This window comes from Nothobranchius furzeri, chromosome 5 (genome assembly GCF_043380555.1).
Source record: "Nothobranchius furzeri strain GRZ-AD chromosome 5, NfurGRZ-RIMD1, whole genome shotgun sequence".
Classification (NCBI taxonomy): Eukaryota; Metazoa; Chordata; class Actinopteri; order Cyprinodontiformes; family Nothobranchiidae; genus Nothobranchius; species Nothobranchius furzeri.
This window is the reverse complement of record NC_091745.1, coordinates 9115310-9137040: the sequence shown is the minus strand read 5'-3', so window position 1 is coordinate 9137040 and position 21731 is coordinate 9115310. Positions and strand designations below refer to the sequence as shown.

Sequence of the window (21731 nt, the reverse complement as noted above, 5' to 3'; positions counted from 1 at the left end):
AATTAAAATGTTTTATCTGTAAAGAAAAGAGCATTGTTTGACTGAAATAAGATTCAGCCACCTTGTCTGCGTGCAAACACACACACACACACACACACACACACACACACACACACACACACACACACACACACACACACACACACACACACACGCACACACACACACACACACACATACATACACATTATATATCAACACACACACTAGTCTAGCATTCGTTGTTAGAACCGTCATCGAATTCCATTCATTTTAGTGATTGTGTCTAACTCTAACCCTAACCAGTCTACTCCTAACCCTAACCTTAACTAAAACTTAATTCCCACCATACCTCTAAAGGTAACCAGTAGAGCTCTGTGACATTGTCTCAAAGTGAGGACCAACAAAATGTCCTCACTTTGCTAATGTCCTCAGTTTGCATGTATAAAAAACTTGTTTAGTCCCCACTTTGATGTATAGACCAGTAAACACACACACACACACACACACACACACACACACACACACACACACACACACACACACACACACACACACACACACACACACACACACACACACGTTGACGAGACCAGATATAAAAATCAAGATGATCGCTCCTTCCAGACTGTTGCACCTTGACTTTGGAATAATCTTCCTTTATCCTTACGTGGCACTGACAGTCTGGACACTTTTAAAAAACAGCTGAAGACCTTTTCGTTAAAGCTGCTTTTACCAAAATATTCTATTTCTGAGTTTTTTCACTCAAATTTGTAATAATCTTTCATTTGTTTTATGGTATTTAAAATTTTTATGACTTGCTGTTCTAATTTAAATTTATTTCTGTTTCAAGCTCATTATGATTTTATGTCTTTATACTTTGTTTTGGTTTGATGTATGTGATGCACTTTGTGATTTTCTGTCTGTGATGAGTGCTATACATATAGAATGAACTTACTAATTTCCATGATGATCATGACTTTCTTGTACTTTTAATGAGAATTACATGTTTAAAAAGCTGCATTCTGTAGCTTTATTCAATAAAAACAAAGTCTACCGTTTACAGGCGAACCTCCAAAAGTTAGCATATGATGCAAACGTTCATTTTTGCCAGTAATTCAACTTAAAAGGTGAAACTGATAAATGAGACAGACTCATTACAATACCTGACACCTTTATTTGTAATAATCGTCATGATTATGGCTCACGGCCAGTGTCACCCTTAATGGGTGGCCACAAGGATTAATTAAAATAGAATGGTCTGTGGTATCAAAAGCTTTTTTAGATCAATAAAAACGCCTAAATGAAAAAAACAACAACAACAACAAAACAGAACAGTGTGTTACAAGTTTGAGCTGAAGGAAAGGGAGGCTCCCACACTGTACGTGTGCGTGCCCGACAAGGACGACGAGAACGCGCACGTAGCTGTCAGTAGGAAATGCAAGCTGTTCGCTTAGGATGAGCTCATGCGGCTATTGGGATAAAATAATGACATAGATTCGTTTCGGTTCAGGATGAAAGGTTGTTCTAAGTAGTTTGTTTTGATTGGGCGAGAATGACTGCTGCAAGTGCGTTTATGTGACTGAACCAACACTAACAAAGCTGATGCTAATATTTGGCTAAAACAAGCTAACTTAGCTTACCGATTGCAGGACGTTTGCTCTTAACTGCTCACCCCGTTCAGCGGTTCCTGTCTTGTTGTAGCTCTGTCACGTTCTCGTCAAACAGAGGAGGTTGCGGAACCAGAGCTGTGGCGGGGGCCCGTGCCTACAGGAACCCCCTGGCTATCCAGGCGGACGGATCGCAGTGACACGCCGGTTGTTGGTGAGTTCAGAAGCGGAGATGAAGTTGTTGACCAGGGCAGTGGGCAGGGAGAGGCCGTGAACGCCTCACCGCCGGGGCCTTGTCAGGCAATGAGGGTGTCAGCAATCTGCTGTTAGTAAACCATTAGTCCTGAATCGGGAAGTTGAGTCGCTTCGGCCTGTAGATATGATAAATATAAAGAGTGTTTTGCTTTTCGCTGCTACAGAAGCGGAATAGCCACCCAGGTTAACCACTACAAACACCAACCTGCTTTATCAGCAAAGTACTGTCTGGATCACCCAGGCTTTGTTGATTTGCGCTGATGCACAAACCACGAGGAACGCGTTTTATGTCGTTGTGGTCACTTTTTGTACTAAATTCTGACTAGTTAAAGAGCAAGTCACCCCCAAATCAACTTTTTTTTCCTGATAAACTATATAAATGCGTATCAAATTAGGTTGCAGACACATGTAGTCAATAGCTTTGCACTTTAGTACATTTTAGTTAAAATTTTAATTTTCTGCCTAAAACTGTCAGTGTTGTGCCGTTGTCAGGTAAAATCTCTGCGCTGCATTTGAATTTATATCTGCCATTGCTATTGGCTAAGAGGTACCCTAGAACATTAGCTGGTACCATATGATGTCACAATGTGTGTGTGTGTGTGTGTGTGTGTGTGTGTGTGTGTGTGTGTGTGTGTGTGTATGTGTGTGTGTGTGTGTTAGCGGCTCCACCCTCTCGGTCTTCTAGGCAACAGCATTTGTTGCATTTTTCAACCAGGAAGTGGGAGTACCAGAGTAATACTCTGGTAGGGAGTGACTTGCCCTTTAACGTGTTTTAGTGGTTGGTAAAGTTCAATCTTTATGATTGAAAAGGTCATTTTGTCTTAGTGACTTTGCAATTTCACCAAATAATTCTCTCATAAAAGAGGAAATATAGCCTGAACAACACATGTGTATCTAAGATTAGTTTTATGTAGGTATGTATATACATATACACATGTATATACAAAAAAAAGCTTGATTATAAATAGTCTGATTAAACTCATTCTTTTCCCAAACAACTTTTTATTTCCACTGGAGTATTTGATCATTTATATTATATTATATTATAATATATTAAAATATATTATATTATATTTTATTATATTATAATATATTGCCTTTTAGAGCAGCCCCTGTTGTCTAATGCTTTATAAACTATTCGACATATACAATGTCTCCTTGATCTCTTTAACTATATGTATATTATATGTATTAAACCAATCCACAGAAAAACCATCTATTACTGCTTTACTTACTGTTTATGACTTTTTATGTTGAGATTATTCAACATATTTTTTTACTGCTGTTATTATGACTGAATAAACATTCTCACTGTTTTCTAATAAAACCACCCTTTTTTCACTTTGCAAATTAGAGATCAGAGTGGAACAATGGCTGAGCTGTCCACCTTGTCTCCATCTCCCCCTCCACTGGGGGACACTCATGCAGCTGCACCCTTTTCTCCATCTGCATCAGTGCTGTCTGCTACCACCAACCTTGCTTCTGAGTCTATCAAAGGAACACCTTTGCCCAAGTCTTCCCTCTACGGTGACAACACTTTGACTGGAAACACTCATGCTTCGTTCGCAGGAGGTTCACCCTTGACTCTCAACCAGACCAGAAGTCCCCCAAAAGTTCCCTGTGAGACAACCCCACGATCATTGTTACAGATCTCTGCATCTGAAACACAAGAGTCATTGGAGAATGAAGAAGTGACTGGAGTGAGCGTCATTAAGCAGAAGACCAGTGACCGAGCTGTTGCAGAAATCTTGAGCACTGGAGCTGAAACCTCAGAACTGGCAACCTCTGCTCAAAAAACTGAGCTGCAGGCATCTCGGCCTCCTGATCCAAGTCCAGGTCCTAACCAAGAGGCCAGCTATAATCCAAACCTTGGGATGGGTGATAGTCCAGATACAGTGAGTCAGACCCAAAGGAGTGCAGACTCTGCACCCACACCTGCTCCTTCAGCAGCAGGAGCCGATGAGGAGGAACCTCAGCTCCTTAAACAAGCACAAAATCCTCAAGTTGGGCCTCCTCCTTTGTCCCCAAAGCCTGATGCTCCCACAACACCCACCAGAGCTGGGCAATCAAGCCCTACTGTCCTTCTGGTCCACGAGCCAACGATCCCCCTACTAAACCCCAACCGAAAGCCAGCCTTGGACAACCTCAGCTATCTGGAATCAGCTAGCATGATGTCGGGAACGTTTGAGTCCCTGTCTGGATTGGGAGAAGATGGGAGCTCTGTGGGATCAGATTCAGAAATTAATGGTCTGACTATCAAACGCACTGATAAATATGGCTTCCTGGGTGGGAACCAGTACAGTGAAGGAGGGTAAGTCATGTAGCATCAACTAACCACTCACTCCCTGTTGTCAGACAAAAATGCTGAGAATTTTCTGTTGTTTTTCTGTGTTTCTTTTTCTCTGAATGAAATATTAGGTGTGGCTGTTGGGGTTTGTTTTAATTTAAATAGGTTGGGTTGCAGGATCTGACTCGAAGAGGTCATCCTTGTGTGCCAATCCCTTCTCTCTGCTGCACTAAAACATATCTGTCTGTCCTTTAACTCCCCTTGGTCTGACTCAGATAATGCTGAGGGCTCTTTGTGACTCAGTATGTACTGACTGTGTGTGTGTGTGTCTGAAGTACCTCACACACACACACACACACACACACACACACACACACACCCATCAGCTTTCTTCCTATTTTCGTCAGACTGTTTATCTGACAGGCTAGTTGCACTTGGACAGATAAATAATTAAGACTTTATTGATTCATCATGAGTTCTGGTCTCTGCTTAGAATCCTCTTTTTTTTTTCTTCTTAAAGCAACTCGGCACAATGATGACTTGGAGAGAAAGTCATGTAAACCTTCGTGTTGTCATTACGGCTCTCTAAGTGTGATATTTAAAGATGCAGGAGTATGATGTCATTAATAAAGTCTGTTGCAGTGACAAGGACGTTCGAGTTGAGGTTGCCAGGCAGAGGGAGATGAAATGGCTCGATATGTTCTGTCACTGGGATAAGTGGGTCAAACACCGCTTCATGAAGGTATGCACCACGCTGGATTCTTTCTGTGTGCCTGAAAACCCGACTGATTGGTTTAGCCTGAGCTGAGGTGTTTGCTAATGCTAAATGCATCCGTGTGTTGCAGGTGAAGCTGCGCTGCAGGAAGGGGATTCCATCTTCCCTTAGAGCCAAAGCCTGGCAGCTGTTGTCCAACAGCCAGGAGCTTCTTGAGGCCAACCCTGGGAAATTTGATGTAAGGTTGCGGAACCAGAGCCGTTTCACTCAGCAACTCTGTTCTGTTCAAAACAAGCTACGCAAAAGAAGGCAGATCTTTTTTTTTCCCTTCCTGGCTTGAATATTTTCTTGTATTTCTTTGGAACATTGAGTGAGCTGCAACATTTCTGGTGAACTGGCTGCAAGTAGAGGCCACTGTGGGGGGAATTTGGGGTTGAGTTGGGTGATCTTGTCTTAAGGGCTGCAGGAGCAGACCAAATAAGCTGTAAGCCTCTTATCGGGATCTGTAATCCACCCTATCAGCGTCTCGGCTGGGCCTTCTGTCCTTTGTTTACGTAATACACAGAATCTTTTGCAGTTTTTACATTGTAATCGATTCTTTAAACTGTCATTTTACTTTCTCAATGAGTTTTACTGCATCATTCATTTTAATGGCTATTTATGTTATTTAAAGGCGACTCCACCGATCTGTAGGAATCCGTCTGAAACGCACTTTCCTATTTGTCGCTTCAGGAACTAGAGAGAGCGCCGGGTGAGGCCAAATGGCTGGATATTATCGAGAAGGATCTTCACAGGCAGTTCCCCTTTCATGAGATGTTTGCTGCCCGTGGCGGTCATGGGTAAAACTTCCCACACACCATTTGTAAATATGATGGGATGAAAAGTAATACCTCTGGGTTTTCTGCACAATGGTAATGCTGAAACAACCGAGGAACTCGATGAAAGAAAATATGCTTGTTTATAATTTAGTATTTATGTTTAGACACATACTGACAGAGAGTGTTTCATGTTATCCACTGGGTAATTTTGATGCTTATTCCTGCAGACAACAGGATCTGTACCGTATCCTGAAGGCCTACACCGTGTACCGGCCTGACGAGGGCTACTGCCAGGCCCAGGCTCCAGTGGCTGCAGTGCTGCTCATGCACATGCCTGCAGAGGTGAGGGGTTCTCTTCAGGTTACATGGTAAATGATATAGTTCTGCAAATGTCTGACTAGTTTACCAAGTGCCGTCCAGGATTGCTACCATGAGTGCATCAGAATTACCAAAAATAATAGTGACATCTTACTTTACGAGCTGCATGGTGCCACAGTTGGTAGCACCGTTCCCTTGCAGTAAGAAGGTTGCTGGTTTAAATCCCAGCTGTAGCATTTCTGCATTGAGTTAGCATCTTCATCATCCATCCATGTTCAAGCCACCTCAGCTGGCTCTTCTCGATGTTGAGGAGCAGCCGATCTACTTTAAGCCCCTCCCGGATGGCCGAGCTTCTCACCCTATCTCTAAGGGAGAGCCCAGCCACCCTGCGGCGAAAACTCACTTCAGCCGTGTGTATCCATGACCTTGTTCTTTCAGTCACTACCCAAAGCTCGTGACCATAGGTGAGGGTAGGAACGTAGATCGACCGGTAAATCGAGAGCTTCACCTTCCGGCTCAGCTCTCTCTTCACGACAGACCGATACAACACCTGCATCACTGCAGACGCAGCACCTATCAGTCTCACTCCATCTTTTCCTCACTCGTGAACAAGACCCCGAGATACTTAAACTCCTCCGCTTGGGGCAGGACCTCATCCCTGACCCGGAGAAGGCATTCTGCCCTTTTCAACTCAAGACCATGGTCTCGTATTTAGAGGAGCTGATTCTCATCCCAGCTGCTTCACACTCGGCTGCGAACCGCTCCAGCGAAAGCTGGAGATCACTTTCTGATGAAGCCAACAGAACCACATCATCTGCAGCATCTTGCTACAAACATTGAAGGACCTAAGCGTCCTCAAGAAGTGCAGTCTGCTGTGTCCCTTCTTGTAAACAGCTTGGCTGTTCTTTCTCCAGTCCAGTCTGTTGTCCAGGTGAACTCCAAGGTATTTGTATTCCTCAACCACCTCCACTTCTTCTCCCATGATGGAAACAGTGTTTGACTCCACCCTGTTTCTGAAGTCTAAAATCATCTCCTTTGTTTTGTTCAAATTCAAGGTCAGATGATTGTTTCCACACCATGCCACAAAGCGCTCCACCAGCTCTCTGTACTCAGCTTCCTGTCCATCTCTGATACACCCGACAACTGCAGAGTCATCTGAGTATTTCTGTAGATGACAGGTCTCTGATTTGTACTGGAAGTCTGAGGTGTACAGGGTGAAAAGGAATGGTGAGAGTACAGTCCCCTGTGGTGCTCCAATTGACCTTTTTTATCCCCAAAAATGTGTCAGTCATCAAGATGATGTCGTATGTCAAACAGTATCAGACCAAAGCACCCGCACAAAGATGAGTTATGGTCATTCAGTCGCAAACGTTGGGTGTAATTTTTGTTACGCCTACTCGGCTGACGGCAGATGAGAGGGGGCAGGGTGAGAAAAGGTAACACAACTGAACAAACTCAGAAATAGAAAAAGCAGGTCATATGCAAAAGCACGATCAAACCAGTCCAAATGTATAAGCTGTGAGTCAGAGGTGTGCTCTGGGTGACATTTCTTTGTTCTGTGGTAGGAAGTTCTGAAATAGCTGCTCTTTTATTTGTGGTTTTGGCCTGAACTAAAAGTAGAGTATTAGGTGATGATGTCATCGTTAGGCAGTGTTTATGTAAATGTTCTCCTTTTAATTTGGTTGTTTTACAGCAAGCCTTTTGGTGCCTCGTTCAGATTTGTGAGAAGTACCTTCCTGGTTACTACAGCGCCGGACTGGTGAGTCAGTAAACACGAGGGTGGGGGGTGTCTGAGGGCTGTTCGTGCTTACCAACATGCGGTTTTAAATTTTCAGGAAGCGATTCAGCTGGATGGAGAGATCTTCTTCTCTCTTCTGCGGCGTACATGTCCAATGGCTTATCGCCATCTAAAGAAATTCAAGATAGATCCCATTCTGTACATGACCGAGTGGTTCATGTGCATCTTCTCACGCACGCTACCCTGGTCCTGTGTCCTGCGTGTATGGGACATGTTTTTCTGTGAAGGTAGGGTCACTTGTCATGCACAAGACCACTTTGCCTGCAGACCTGTGCGAATTTTCTGATTTGTTCCCCTTGTGAATATTTTTTGCAGTTTGACAAAAATCTGCTTCTGAACTTCTGGTTTTAGGGGTCAAGATAGTATTTCGCGTTGGCCTGGTGCTACTGAGACAGATGCTCGGCGCTGTGGATAAACTTCGAGAACTTCAGGGCATGTATGAGACCATGGAGCGTCTCCGAAACATCTCACCCGATTCTATCCGAGAGGACGTACTGGTACAGGAGGTGAGGCTCTCTGACCTGCGAAGTTCATTGGTGAACAGACAGATCTCGCTTCTGATTTGATACACAGACACACGCACGCACGCACGCACACACACACACACACACACACGTTATGAGCCACCCAGTAGCCAGTCTAATACTCTTCACTTCCTGTTTTGCGAAACTGCTTTTTTTTTGTTGCCCGATGTCCAGGTCATAACGCTCCCAGTGACCGAGGCGCTCATCGAGAGGGAGTGTAGCATCCAGGTGAGAAAATGGAGAGAGTCTAGAGGGGAGCTGATGCATCAGCCGGGCCGTCGCCTCCACGGCACAAGAGCTATCTTTGAGCACAAGCGGCGCGCTGCCTCCATCAGCTCTGGTGGCAGCCTCTCTTTCCTTGGAAGTTCAGGTGTCCCACCTCCAGGACCCCTCAGGGCTTCCTCCAGCCTTCTTTCACTTCCTGGTTTCCGTAAGTCTAAGGCTCCTTTCTTCCCCCAAACTAAAAAAGGCTCCTTTTCAGGGCCCTCAGGAGTAGAGGGCCTTCCACCCTTCTCTCCACCTGCAGTCACCTCCATTTCGAGCCGAGGCCCACAGCAGAAACCTCCCATTCCTCCGAGCGCAGGTCTGAAGCCAACAGCAACCCATGTTCAAAGTCCTTTGGTTGCAAGTGCAGTTGGGTCGTCCCCTGGTCCCCCTCCAGCTGCAGAGGACCCCTCATCACAGATCCAGCCTGCTTCATCACCTCCTGCGCAGAACCCCCCCCCACCCAACATGCTGGCCCCCTCCCCTAAGGTCGTTTCAGAGCAGATCACTCCCACCATCCCTTCTCCTACTGCCAACAACGCCCCCCTGCAGCCGTGTCCAGAGCCACAGAAGGAAAGCTCACCAGCAGCATCTGGAGAGGAAGACGGAAAGAAGAAGAAGAAAAGCAAAGACGACAAGAAGAAAGAAAAGGAAGACGAGAAGAAGAAACTGAAAGAGAAGAAGGAGAAAGACAAGGCTGAGAAGGAGCGGCTCAAGAGAGAGAAGGAGAGGCAGGAAAAAGAGAAAAAGAGAGGGGGAAAGAAAAAAGACAAGGGGGGAGGAGAGGTGGAGGACAAAAATGGAGCTGCAGCAGCAAAAGATTCGGCCTAGTTTTGTACTCCTTCATTCCAGGATAAACACAAAGGGAGTCGCAAGGAGATGGAGGTCAATGGAACAAAAGACCTGCAGAAACAGAGTAAAACAACGAAGATGGGATGGCTGTGTATGGTGCTTAATATAGGTTAGGGACTATGATGGACAAGACTGGATTATGGTTTTAAAAGCACTTGGAGCGGCATTTTGCCTCTCGTCCATTGATTTTTCTTTTCCCCCTCCCCTCACGTAGTTTGTCTGTAATTGGGTTAAATACACATTTAAGCGGAAGTTCAGTCGGACAGCGGGCTTTTTTTCTTCATTTTTCATTGTTACTTCAATCGAATGAGTAGCAGTCCGTAAAGAAACATAAATGCAAGAGACCATAAGCCAACCATTTGTAGTATTTGTGCCATAGGTGATGTAAATTAGACGTCGAGCTGCAGCATTCGGATCCATCAGGCCTCATCTGTTTACAGCTTAACTGGATTTTTGGGTGGAAGTTATCTCAAATCTCAGCACTGAAGACTGAAACGCTTGCTATGATGTTGAGGATGTATTTATTGTCTTGGTAACTGTTGTGAGTGTGTGCCTTAGTAGTGTAGTGAACTGTGTAAATGTTCTATGTGCGGTTCCTTTCTGTTTGCTTTAGTTCGCGTCATTTCAAACTTCGGGAACCCTTTCAGTGGTTCTTCCCAAACCTTGGTTCTGCCATCAGAGGACATGATGGGTTAAGACCGAGGTGGAGACAAAAGGAGGAAGGTGTTGAGGGTAAAAACACGCAGGCAACACATGGTATAGATCATTTTTGGATGTTTAGTTTTAGGATATTTTTTATTATTTCCTGTGGGACAGAAAAGGAGCAGGTATTGTTTTCACTTGGTTTTTTTTTATGTCTTGGATTTAATTTAAAACACGAAGCAGAAATTAAAATAATTTACCGCAAAACCAACATTTCTGCACAACTAAACGTCGTTCTCTAAAACTAGTGGTCATTTGTAGTTTATGCATTTCACTTAGTCAAATTTCAGTATGGATAAAAACTCATCAGAGTGTGGTTGTGAGTATCTTAAAAAATGAAGGATTTTGCACTTTCACCACTGATGCTCATTACTGTGGTGATTTAAGAAGAAAAAAACCTGCATTTCAGCTTTTTGCATTAGGACCTATAGGAAGCCACTTGAGTGGAGGTGCCAGGTGTAGCATTAACCTCTGATCTGTAACCTGCAGGCTTTTCTGTATCTATGTACAAAGTGGTTAATTTAATCAAATATAGTATATTATGAATTATTATTATTATTTTCATCTATTTTTCTATACGAGTGAGAGACACCTGGCGGACTGGAACAAAGTGTGTGTTTGCAGATGGATTAGTTGGGATTTTTGCACGGCATCCTCTGCTTTTACACTCCAAACTCATTGCATGTCCTCGCTTTAAGTTATTTTTGGGTCAAATTTTGTTCACAAGACTCCTGTTTGTTGAGCTACAGTATTAAAAATCCTCGAGTGGAAAGCAGGCCTGCAACAGAACAGGTATTTTACGGTATCATATACTAAGAAGTCATTCATGAACTTCGAGATCTTCAGTGTTTCTGTCTCACCTGTTTGTGTTCTAACATTTATAATAACTTATGACCCAACTCTTATCTCTTTACACTCCGTGTTGCATACTGTAACATATTGTTGCACATTCAATGCCGAACCCCATCAGTATAGCGTGAATAGTGTTGGTTAGTTAGTTTGTTAGTTAGTGTGAAATCATTCGGTGGAAACAGAGAAAAAAGCAAAGCACTGATTCTCTTTAACCGTACCGTTACGTAGTCGATAATTAGTGAGGCTCAAGTAACTGTAGTCAACGCTTCCTTCACATACTTTGTTTTTCCACTTGTTTCAGGCCTTAACATCGATGCGTCCTCTCTCCATGTGTCTCACACACTCCCCTCTCTATTTAAACGCCATCACAGTCATGTGCTCATGTGTGTAATCCAAACACATCTATGCAAACTCTTCTTCATTACGACTGTTCATGTCTGTGGGTACAGCAGCACTGATTAAACCAGAGTTGCGCCATGAAAAAAAAAACCCAATTGTGTGCTTCAGATTTCCGACTTTAAGGCCCGTGGAGTTTGATGTTCCATGAACGTTGCTTCACCACAGCTCATGCTTCAATAATAGGCCTTTCTAGTCCATTTCTTTGTTGGGAGAGCTGGATGATGGAATGAGTCTGACACTCGTTGCAGATGCGGCACTTAGCTCTGCAACGTTTCTGCAATAAAGCAGTTCTTTGTGTCACTTGATTTGGGAATAGTTTCATCAGTGCAAGTTCAATAAAAAAAAATTGCATCAACGATTTCTGCCCATGCCGTTATGTCTTTTGTGTTTTTTGAGTTTACGTCTCTGGCAAAAGTGGAGTAAAATCGTAGCTAAATTAATTAATTCATTCAGACTGATGTATTTATAATTAATGACAATTGTGATGAGTAATAAACTGTAATATATTACATCCTCCTGTGTTTTTGTCTTCTTGAGGTGGTGATCGGTTTGCTGAGGACCTCTAGGCTCAAACTGAAAACTAACCTTTTTATCAGATTATGTGACTTCTTTATAACGCAGGTCTATATTATAAATGGTAAATGGCCTGTATTTGATATAGTGCCTTCTAGAGCCCTGGAACCCCCCAAGGTGCTTTACAACACAATCAGTCATTCACCCATTCACACACACATTCACACACTGGTGGGGATGAGCTACAATGTAGCCACAGCTGCCCTGGGGCGCACTGACAGAGGCGAGGCTGCCGAGCACTGGCGCCACCGGTCCCTCCGACCACCACCAGCAGGCAACGTGGGTTAAGTGTCTTGCCCAAGGACACAATGATAGCGACAGACTGAGTGGGGCTCGAACCTGAAACCTTCCGATTACGGGGCGAGCACTTAACTCCTGTGCCACCGTCACCCCATGTAACTGTTGATGGACTTTTATTGTTTTCGGTATTTTTAACCAGGTAAAAGTGTTCTTTTTAGATGGATTAAACTTTGATTTAACCTAATCTCTGAGCTAAAACTAAAGTTTCAGGAATCCCTTAAACCTGCCCTCAGAGCCACTGAACAGGCACACAATGTACAAAAAGGAAAGTGGTTTTATTCACATTTTGTCCCTTTTATTCATTACAGAGGAAAGGCATTGAAGGTTAAGTCACTGAATTTGAGACAGCTTATGGAAAAAAGGTGATTTATTGAAAGCAGGAAGGAGTGGAGGGAAAGAAATCGAAGACTTAATGTTTTCTTTCGTCCCGTTTCTCTCCATTCCTTCAGCCTCTTGTTTTCACTTTTCTAGGAAGGACAGCTGTCATCACTTTAAGGATGCAACTTTTTTCGGACAGTACTCTCACTCCTCTCACCGCTTGTACCCAAGAGGGCGCCTTCAGACTTTAGAATGAGGTCCTCGCAAGTTGGCGAGCCCCGTTTCACTCTCGCGTACAGAGGAAAGCGAAAGAACACGTTTCCATCACAAACACCTCACAGGCTAAAGTGATGCAGCAGACGAGGATGAAAAAGAAGGGGAGAGAGGTTGTGAGTAAAGGTTGAAGTTGGAAATGATGTTACAGGATAATTTTATTGAAAAACCATCCCTATTCCCCATAAGCAAACATAGACTCCTCATGGGCGTCAACCGTCTCGAGCGTTGGCGTGACAAGTCTTTGGTTTAACGTGAGAGGCTGAGCTCATGGGTGTACACAGAAGGTGAGCAGGAAGGAAGAAGAGGATAGAAAAAGGGAGGGCAGAAAGCAGAGGGATAGCTGTCTTTCCTGTCGTCCGTCTTTCTCTTTACTCCTCCTTCTCCTCTCCGTGTGTGATGACGTAGCAGATGTTCTTGTAGTCTACGTTGCCAGCCACATCTGGGGGGAAGGCGGCCCACATGTTCTTCACCTAAGGGAGGAAGTGAAAAGTTTAGTTTGTATAAATGAGGAAAATTCTACGTTTTATTACATCAACAGGTGATTTTTGAAGAATAATGTATAGATCTTTACATCTTCAGGGGTGAACCTGTCGCACTGAGTGGTCAGGAGCTCCTGCAGGCTGGAAAAGACAAAAGATTCACAAAGTTAAAAATCTATTACTTCTTTATGCGCATGGGTAGTACACATCATCATTTTTAAGTCCTTACAATTCCTTCTTGATGGTTCCAGTACCCTCTGGGTCCAGGACTTTGAAGGCAGCGAGAATGACATCTTCGGGGTCAGCACCTGGTAAACACAGGAGGAGATGGGTCATCGTCTCAGGCACATACTCAGTCCTAACTGAACCCACGTTCACGAGCCCTTTCATGATTTAACAGGGACAGACTAAATGCCCACCCTTCAGCTTCTCTCCAAACATGGTGAGGAAGACGGTGAAGTTGATGGGACCGCTGGCTTCCTTGATCATGGCCTCCAGCTCCTCATTCTTCACGTTCAGTTGACCTAAAACACACAAAAAAACCCGAAATTCCCTCAAACTGAAAGTCCATGAAACATGACTGCGTACGCTATACTGGAATGGATTTATTTCACTAGAACTCACCCATGGAGGCCAGCACGTCCCTCAGGTCGTCTTTGCTGATGATGCCATCTCTGTTCTGGTCAATTATTGTGAAAGCCTGAGAAGAAACAACAGAGTCATTACTGGAAGAGCAAAAAACGGAAAAGAAATCTAAAATCTTTATTGGTTCACTGTTGATAATCTGTCATTCAAACAGGACAAGATGTCTGACAGTCATGTTCGAAGGACATGTGTTAGTGGATACGGTGCGAGCTGCACCTAAAAAGTCAAACATGCTCGGGGGGGGGGGCACGAGGCTACTGGGGTGTCTTGATGTCTTGTTGGAGTTAATTTGGGAAAGTATAAGTGAACAGCTGTCCAATCGATGATGTGCCAGTGTAACCTAAGAGACCTTCTTGGATTTAAACTCCGCTTCCACACACACACACACACACACACACACACACACACACACACACACGCTTTCCTCCTGAGCTGATAGCTACAAGCTACAAATACTTCTTGCTGGCTGGTATCTTTCCATCTGTGGAACATGCCAAGATCGTCCTAATCATCTCATCGTTCTTTCCCTAAGCGGCACTCAAGAAGCCTGTATCGTTTATCACACGAGGCGTGCTTTCCATTTGGGGTGCATTTCTGTGGTCGACAGACTAATAACTCAGACACAATCATTATCCTTCTATTGATAGAAAACCTTGTGAAATTCTGTCTCCTTGACCTCAGTGAACTTAAAGTCACAAAGCCCTCTTAAACGTTATCTTCGTGTTTTTATTTTTGTTCATCGGATCTGTTCAGAGGCGTCTGAAACTTTTAGAATGAAAAACATCTGATGTCCTCGTCATCCATGAATCATCGGTTGAGCCTTAAAATCCAGCGAAACCTCCCAGGCTCAGGAAAGTGCCTTGAGATGTCTGAATAACAGCTGAGCGAGAGGTCAAAGGTGAGCAAAAATATGGAGAGCGTCAAATGGTGTCAAAATTTCAGCTATCCTCCTGAGAACATTGGCATTCCAATAAAACTATCCAGGGACAAGCAGAGTCACGCGGGAGAGCAGCTGGTGAAGAAACTGATCCCGAGCTGCTGAAGACTAATTTTGAAATCCTCTCTGGTCTAAAAGCCTCCTGGTGTTGAATTCAGTTTATTTCAGGGGAATGAGAAAAGTCTGGAGGGATGTGCCATTGTGTTTTAAGACAACCTCACCTCTTTGTACTCCTGAATCTGGCTCTGCTCAAACATGGAGAACACGTTGGAGGAGCCGCCGTCTCCTGCGGCTGCCCTCCTCTTGGCCTTCTTTGGTGCCTGGAGGACAAAAACACGCAAGAGACATTAATATTCCTCTTAGGGTTTGGTGGCACTGGTCGGTCTCTTTATGTTAAAACAACGCCTAGAGGCGACCAAAAAGTATTAGAATGTCTTTAAATGTGTTTATAGGCATAAACCCATCTTTGTCATTTCAGGTCAGCCTGACCAACCCTCTACGGTGGAGGCTGTGAGAGATCTCCATCATAATTCAAACTCAACCTTCACATATAAACAAAGTGTATTCAGTTCATAATGTGTCTATTTTCAGCAACAAAGTCCTGCATAATTAGACATAATCTATAAAAACAGAGTGAACAACGACAACTCATTGGAAGGCAAACAACCCAAAACAGCATCACGAAAAATTCCATTTGTTCCTAAAACTTCCATCAAACTGAGACAATTAAAAAAAAAAAGTAAATCCGTAAGGTTGGTGGTGTTCTCCTGTCGGTACTTCCATCTCAGGAGCACAGGCTGCAGAAGACCTGGTACTCACCATCTCTGAGTGGAGGTTTGGATGATCAAGAAAGAAATGATAGTGTGAAGCCGCGTATTCGTATATTCCCAGGAGCTTATATAGGAAGGAGGCCGGCCTATCTTTAGCCTCAGCTTCAAGTTTGGATGGAGATATAAAAGAGAGAGAGTGTGTGTGAGAGAGGAAGGTCCACGATGAACCGATGGCAAAAGCAAAGGAGACAGAATGGCGGAACAGCTATCGCCTTACAGGAGATCAAAAATAGACCCGGGAGTCTTGGAATTAAGTAAACCTGATAGCTGGGGGACTATGCAGTCCCACGTGGACTAATAAGGATATTCAGAACATAGATGCTTAGTTGGACTGTTGGACACTGTCCCCCCTCCCTCTTTCTGTCCACCTCCATCTGCTTACAGAAAGATGCCGTGGTCTCTCTCTGACTTTATTTTTGGTTTGTGATGTCCATTGCGATTCTATATTTCATACTCACTGTAACTGATGCAGGGCTGGCCCTGTATGTGCACCGCTCTGCTACGCCCTACTGTTAAATTTAAAAGTTTCCCATAGAGGTGATGACCAGGGGTGGGGGGGTTAAGACATGTACTGTACAGCAAACGTGATCGGCTTCTCTCTTCCACATTTTTTATCTTGTTAATAAAATGCAATATGGCAAATAAATAAGGTGAAGAAAAGTACACATATTTATTCACACATGTTTACTCCTGTTGCAACCACTGGAATTCTGAATATTTACATCCAGTTTGTCAGCGTTTATTGCGAAGGGCAACAGAAATGCCAGGCATAAACGTGAGTGGCAGACACATAAACGAAGGACTATAAACACAAGTTAAAATATGACGGTAATGAGTTTGTTCATTGTGTAAAAATTAGAAGCAGAGGCAGAACTCTTCTCGCTGTTTTTTAAGTGTTTTAATATTCGAAATTCAAGTATAGGAAGTGACAAAGCGCAAGTTAAACAACTGAAAAACATATCTGTCATTTAAATAAACTTTTAAACTAAAGCGTCTGAATCAGAAACTTTGGCGCCTTTTTAGGTTTTCGTCCTTTTTGTTTTGTTGTCAGCCTCAGATATCTGCGTGCTTGGATCACTCTGCATTCCCCTCACCCCAAAGGTGTGTTGGGTGGGTGGTCACAGATTTGAAAACTCTCCCACCTGTTGTCCCCCATTCACGTTTGCCTCCCCCACTTAGTCTAGCCCCCATGCCCCTCTTAAATACATGGAGTTTGCTTGGCGGGGTGATGGCAGCAGACATTCCCCGGGGAACATAAAAGTGACAGCTGAGAGGAACCAAAATAGCTAAATAAACTTGGTCGTCCGCCAGCATGCCAGCCCCCGGGAGCAAAAAACTTTCCTTCATCTTTTTTTGTACGGTTTTACATCCAAGAATATCCCATGGACAATCCCTTTTCATTTGATTGTCAATAGATGTTAATCTGGTTTGTTAGACTAAGTTATTTTTGTTCTGTGGTTGTGATTCCACTGATGTCCTCTACCTGAGGCTTGTTTCAGACCTGGAGTCATTTGGAGCAGCCAGACTTTCGTGCTTAAGTCAGTCTTCCTCTCTGATTCTGCTGATGCCCTCCTCCTGTCATAGTGACGAGCAAAAAAATAAATAAATAACTAAAATTCAGAAAAAACCAAACAGAAAAAGCGACAAAACACCACAAGTCCTGTGCAGAATTGGATTTATAATGTCAAAAGATGAAAACTGAACAGCTGGTCAGTGGCAAATGAATCCAGATGTTAATCATGCACAGGAAGACAAGTGAGACACGACGAGCCTTTCAAAAATAAAACAGGAAATTAAACAAACATAGATGAAGAGATGTGTGTAAGTCTCTGGTTGAATCACTGAACTGGAACTGAGATTATTTATTTACACGGTTCTGTTTAGGTCAGAATCTGAATATCAGTAAACAAGTTATTGAAGCTTCACCAATAAACGATTAAATAGAATTTTACCAAGAATGAGTTCCATTTATTTTGTTTTATTTTACTTTATTCCTTTGAAAAAAAAGTTAAAATTCTCATCTGAAGAAACCAGAGTACAGCTTTTGTTTATTTTCTTCTAAACACCAAGCAAATCTCCAAAGTTTAAACTGTCTAGTTGGATGTGTTCATATCCATTATTGCTGTAATCATGTTGTTTGTTATTGTGTTCTTGTGCCCTATTCTAAAACCGGACAATAAATACAACAGAATATATTTTACATTAATAATGTGTGTCAACAAATTTTAATGTCACATTTTCAGTTTTCCTCTTCAGATTTACTCTTTATCACTGCCATCGTGTCATTTGGATCGTGGTAAAAAAAAATCTGTGTGACTGTAAATGTTTTTCCTTTTCTTTGGCGTGGTTGACTTCTGCCAAAAACAAATCTTGTCCTTTGAATCATTATGACTAATGATTTGTTTCCTAAATATAGGACAGGAAGCTGTGACACATCAAGCCTCAGCTGGTGAACTTCACTGGCTTTACTCTCTTCCTAATGAGTTTACATTTGACCGTCATACAGATGTGTGTTCTCTACAGGCGTTGATGTAAAATGAAACGTCTCACCGCACTCCTTTAAAGCCATCAGTCACTTTCTAGATGATTGGTATGTTTATCTTTATGGTCTGGAATGTGAAGAAGCTCCAGCCTTGACCTATGGAGAGGACGACGTGACACGAGAGACATCTGAAGCTTTAGTGTTTCGCTCTGGTGGCTTTGACTACCCATCAGCCTCAGGTTGCTCTGTTTTGTTAGGAGACGACATGATTGTTGTTGTTGTGTTTTGACATTTGTTTTATGAGTTTTATTTTCTGTGATATTTTGAGCCTTTCCCTTTCATCCCTTTGGACGGCAGTGGCTCAGGGTTAGGAGTTTGCCCTGTAACCAGTGGGTTTCCAGCTCAAGCCCAGGTGCCAGGCTCAGACTTTGTGTCCTTGGGTAAGACACTTCACCCTCATACCTGCTGGTGGTGCTCAAAGGGATCAGGGGTGCCTGTGTACACCTCTGTCTTTGGCCCAGTCCCAATTCTCTGCTGTAGTCTTCAGCAAAGTGCACTTGGAGAAAGTGTAGTGTAAGGCTTCAAGTGTGTGGTACACAAGTGTGCAAATAATTGTAGAATTGAGACAAGGAGCACTTTGTTGTCGGTTGCAACACATGTTGGGATGCTGGTCGCTGCGATACTTTAAAAACAAAAACTTTAACAACTTTCAAACAAACAATCCAACAATTGTTTGAATGATTTCTACATTCGTTGCTGCTTTGTCTAAAAGTTTTAGAGCGTCAACTAATCGTCCTAAAACAAACTAATTTCGTTTGAGAATACATATGTTCAAAAAAGGAACTTGAGCCTTTTCTCCCGCAACAATGGATTGTGGGTAATACACTTCACCCAAGACCGCATCAATGCGGACTTGGGTGAAATTCGGATCAAGGGCGCAAAAGTGGCGTGATCAACACCTTCACTTTGTTTATACTCATGATTTAATTTTCTACGTTTATCACTGCTATTGTTTTTTGGATGTTTTTATTGGTTAGAGGTATTTGCCCTGATCTTTATCATGTTGTACAGCGCTTTGTGATTTATATCTGTGAAAGGCGCTATACAAATAAACTTTTACTTACTTACTTACTTACTTGAGAAACGGGACACCCTACCCACTCGCATCCGTGGTCGGGATCACGCAATTGAAGGGTGCAAGTGTGTAAGTGCGAGTATTGGGATTGGGCCTTGGACGCCCAGTGGACTGGCACCGCTTTAGAGGCCAGCCGCCATCTGCCATCAGTGCATTTATTTCTACTGAGGAAGGTGTTTACCCGACTAAAAAACACATTTTATCATGCTTTTTCACAAAATCTGACATGATGTATGGTATGATAGTTTAAATATAAAAGAATTTAATTAAAATCATTTAATATAAAATCGCAACAGGTAGGCTAGAAAAGTCAATAGTAATCCCACATGATCTGATTTTGGAAGTATGCCAGTTGTTGCAACTGTAGGCTACACAAAACAGGGGCATAGTTGCTCACTCTGTGTTGACTCCAGTTGAGTTTGGAGAGTGAGGAGACCCATCCAATATGGTGGTGACGCTGTTACGCTCTCCAGCGCCCAATGGAGCATCTATTTATTCATGTCTGTGGTTGTGGCTGCAGCTCATCACCACCAGTGAATGAATGGATGAATGATTCACTGTAGTGAAGGGCTTTGAAGTCCTCTGACCTAGGTAAGTGTTGTACAAGTGCAGTTCACTCTTCATTTCTTGAGTTTACATTCACCACACCTGGTTCTAATTTTTCCATCTCTTAGTCATCATTCATTCAGTGTCTGGTTCTCCTTCATTAGACCCTTTTGTTTAGCTGGTTTACATTTTCCTGGTGGTTAGTCTTGGTTTGTCAAGCTTCATGTGTAGCATATTTATTATTTTTTCTGTTTTTATTAAATAAAATGTATTTATATTTGTTCACCTCCAGACTCAGTGTTTATGCCACGTTCTTGATCCTCCATGACACACACTCTTCCTTACATGATCAGTTTTAGGAAAGCGAGTCCTTTGCTCTGATGATGGAGGCAAACTTTACATGTTCCTCCCTGGAAATAAAAACTGTAAGTGACATCTGTCTAGAATCCTCTGGAAAAACGTCAGAAGGCAGAAATCTGTAGCAATGTGTGTTTAATCTGTTGTAGCCTCCTTTCATGATGATAGCTGTATTTGAATAGACATCAACAAAAGAGATTTAATACAAATCAAATGTTTAGTTAAAAGGAAAATAAATAACCAAACCAAGTGCATTTTCTGTTCCTTTGTTCCACATGTTGCATTGATACCACCTGTTTTTATGTTTCTAGCACCCTCTACTGTTCAACTGATGGTCCACTACTGTCGCAAATTGTCCAACCTTTGTCCTATGGAATTAGGAATGAAATTCTTTCAAACAAATGTTTTGTTTTAAATCAAAGACAATTGAGAATTTTTGTTAGAAGAACAGATATCAGGTTTGACCTGTAATTCCTGCTCATTTATATTACTCTCTTATGTTGCATCTAAGATTATCATCAAAATGGAATGAAAAAAAGTAACAATTTATGTAACCAACAGTCGGATTTTACAGGCAGACTTAATTAGAGCTTATTGTTTTCTTGGTAGAATAAACAATTATAACACAACTGGTTTAACTGGATCATTTTCATACACTGAGGAAATTTCAATAATCTTTTCTTAATCCTGCATCTGAGACATTTGTATTCAAAGTTTTGAACCGGTGTGTAATGCATGAGAATAATGAATGAGTTGTGAGTTTCTAAATGGTCATTAAATATAAGTACAAACAAACCAACAAGAGCTTGCTCTCTTTCTTGCATATTAAACCATTAATAATTACTAATGTAATTAACTACCTTGCATCCTCCATCAAATTTCATGGCATAGCTTTAAATTAAAGTCACCTGATGTTAACAATAATAGAGTAAAGGCTGTTTTGGTCAAATCTTAGAATCACGCACAATCTCTTGTGTCATTGTAATCACACTCATTGTGTGTTGTAAATAACTATTTTCATATAAAATTGTAAGTTACTATACAGCAGGGAAAATAAGTATTTGTCACATCAGCATTTTTATCAGTAAGGGTATTTCTAAGCGAGCCATTGACACAAAATTTGCACCAGAATTTGCCATCAAACCAAATATTGAATTCATACAACATTTAAAGGTTGAATATGGAACATGATCACCATAGTGACATCTAGTGTGTGGAAATTATAGTTGCAACAACAGAACAAGGTTTCCAACCATCGAGGTTTGCTGCTGATACATGAAGTGACCAACCTGCACCATGTCCAATGACGAATCGTAAAGGGTAAGGACTAATTTCTATTAATAAATTTATTTTACAAAAGTGTTTAATGTTTGAACATCTTCTTGGCTCAGAAGCAGCTGCTTGACTTGTCGAGTCCATCATTTTCCACAGTGCCAGCCTCGCTGTGCCGAACGGACTGTTTACTGTATTTAGCAACTAG

The 21731-nt window shown here is 42.5% G+C and overlaps 2 protein-coding genes across 2 annotated transcripts; one reads left to right on the top strand and one right to left on the bottom strand.

Annotated features, from left to right (window-relative positions):
- The first annotated feature begins 1575 nt into the window (after window positions 1-1575).
- tbc1d10b (TBC1 domain family, member 10b) lies at window positions 1576-9677 on the top strand. Its single transcript, XM_015948766.3, has 10 exons — window positions 1576-1803; window positions 3199-4155; window positions 4774-4873; window positions 4977-5084; window positions 5579-5685; window positions 5892-6006; window positions 7676-7741; window positions 7818-8007; window positions 8132-8286; window positions 8479-9677. Exons 2-10 carry the CDS (start codon window positions 3215-3217, stop codon window positions 9397-9399), a joined length of 2703 nt encoding a protein of 900 aa, XP_015804252.3. The 5' UTR covers window positions 1576-1803; window positions 3199-3214; the 3' UTR covers window positions 9400-9677.
- Window positions 9678-12502: 2825 nt separating this feature from the next.
- mylpfa (myosin light chain, phosphorylatable, fast skeletal muscle a) lies at window positions 12503-15912 on the bottom strand. The gene is made up of 7 exons (XM_015948767.3): window positions 15721-15912; window positions 15123-15221; window positions 13944-14019; window positions 13739-13843; window positions 13549-13627; window positions 13412-13460; window positions 12503-13310 (listed from the first exon to the last, which is right to left on the bottom strand). The coding sequence occupies exons 1-7, from the start codon at window positions 15721-15723 to the stop codon at window positions 13209-13211; spliced, it is 513 nt and encodes a 170-aa protein (XP_015804253.2). The 5' UTR covers window positions 15724-15912; the 3' UTR covers window positions 12503-13208.
- Between the last annotated feature and the right edge of the window lie 5819 nt (window positions 15913-21731).

Excerpts from the sequence above, each read along its gene's own strand:
- tbc1d10b (XM_015948766.3), top strand. The coding sequence starts at position 3,215 with ATGGCTGAGCTGTCCACCTTGTCTCCATCTCCCCCTCCACTGGGGGAC. Across the intron at positions 6,007-7,675 it reads TCATGCACATGCCTGCAGAG|CAAGCCTTTTGGTGCCTCGT; the intron begins GTGAGGGGTTCT and ends GTTGTTTTACAG. Across the intron at positions 7,742-7,817 it reads GTTACTACAGCGCCGGACTG|GAAGCGATTCAGCTGGATGG; the intron begins GTGAGTCAGTAA and ends TTAAATTTTCAG.
- mylpfa (XM_015948767.3), bottom strand. Across the intron at positions 13,628-13,738 it reads GTTTGGAGAGAAGCTGAAGG|GTGCTGACCCCGAAGATGTC; the intron begins GTGGGCATTTAG and ends TGTGTTTACCAG. Across the intron at positions 13,461-13,548 it reads GGAACCATCAAGAAGGAATT|CCTGCAGGAGCTCCTGACCA; the intron begins GTAAGGACTTAA and ends TGTCTTTTCCAG.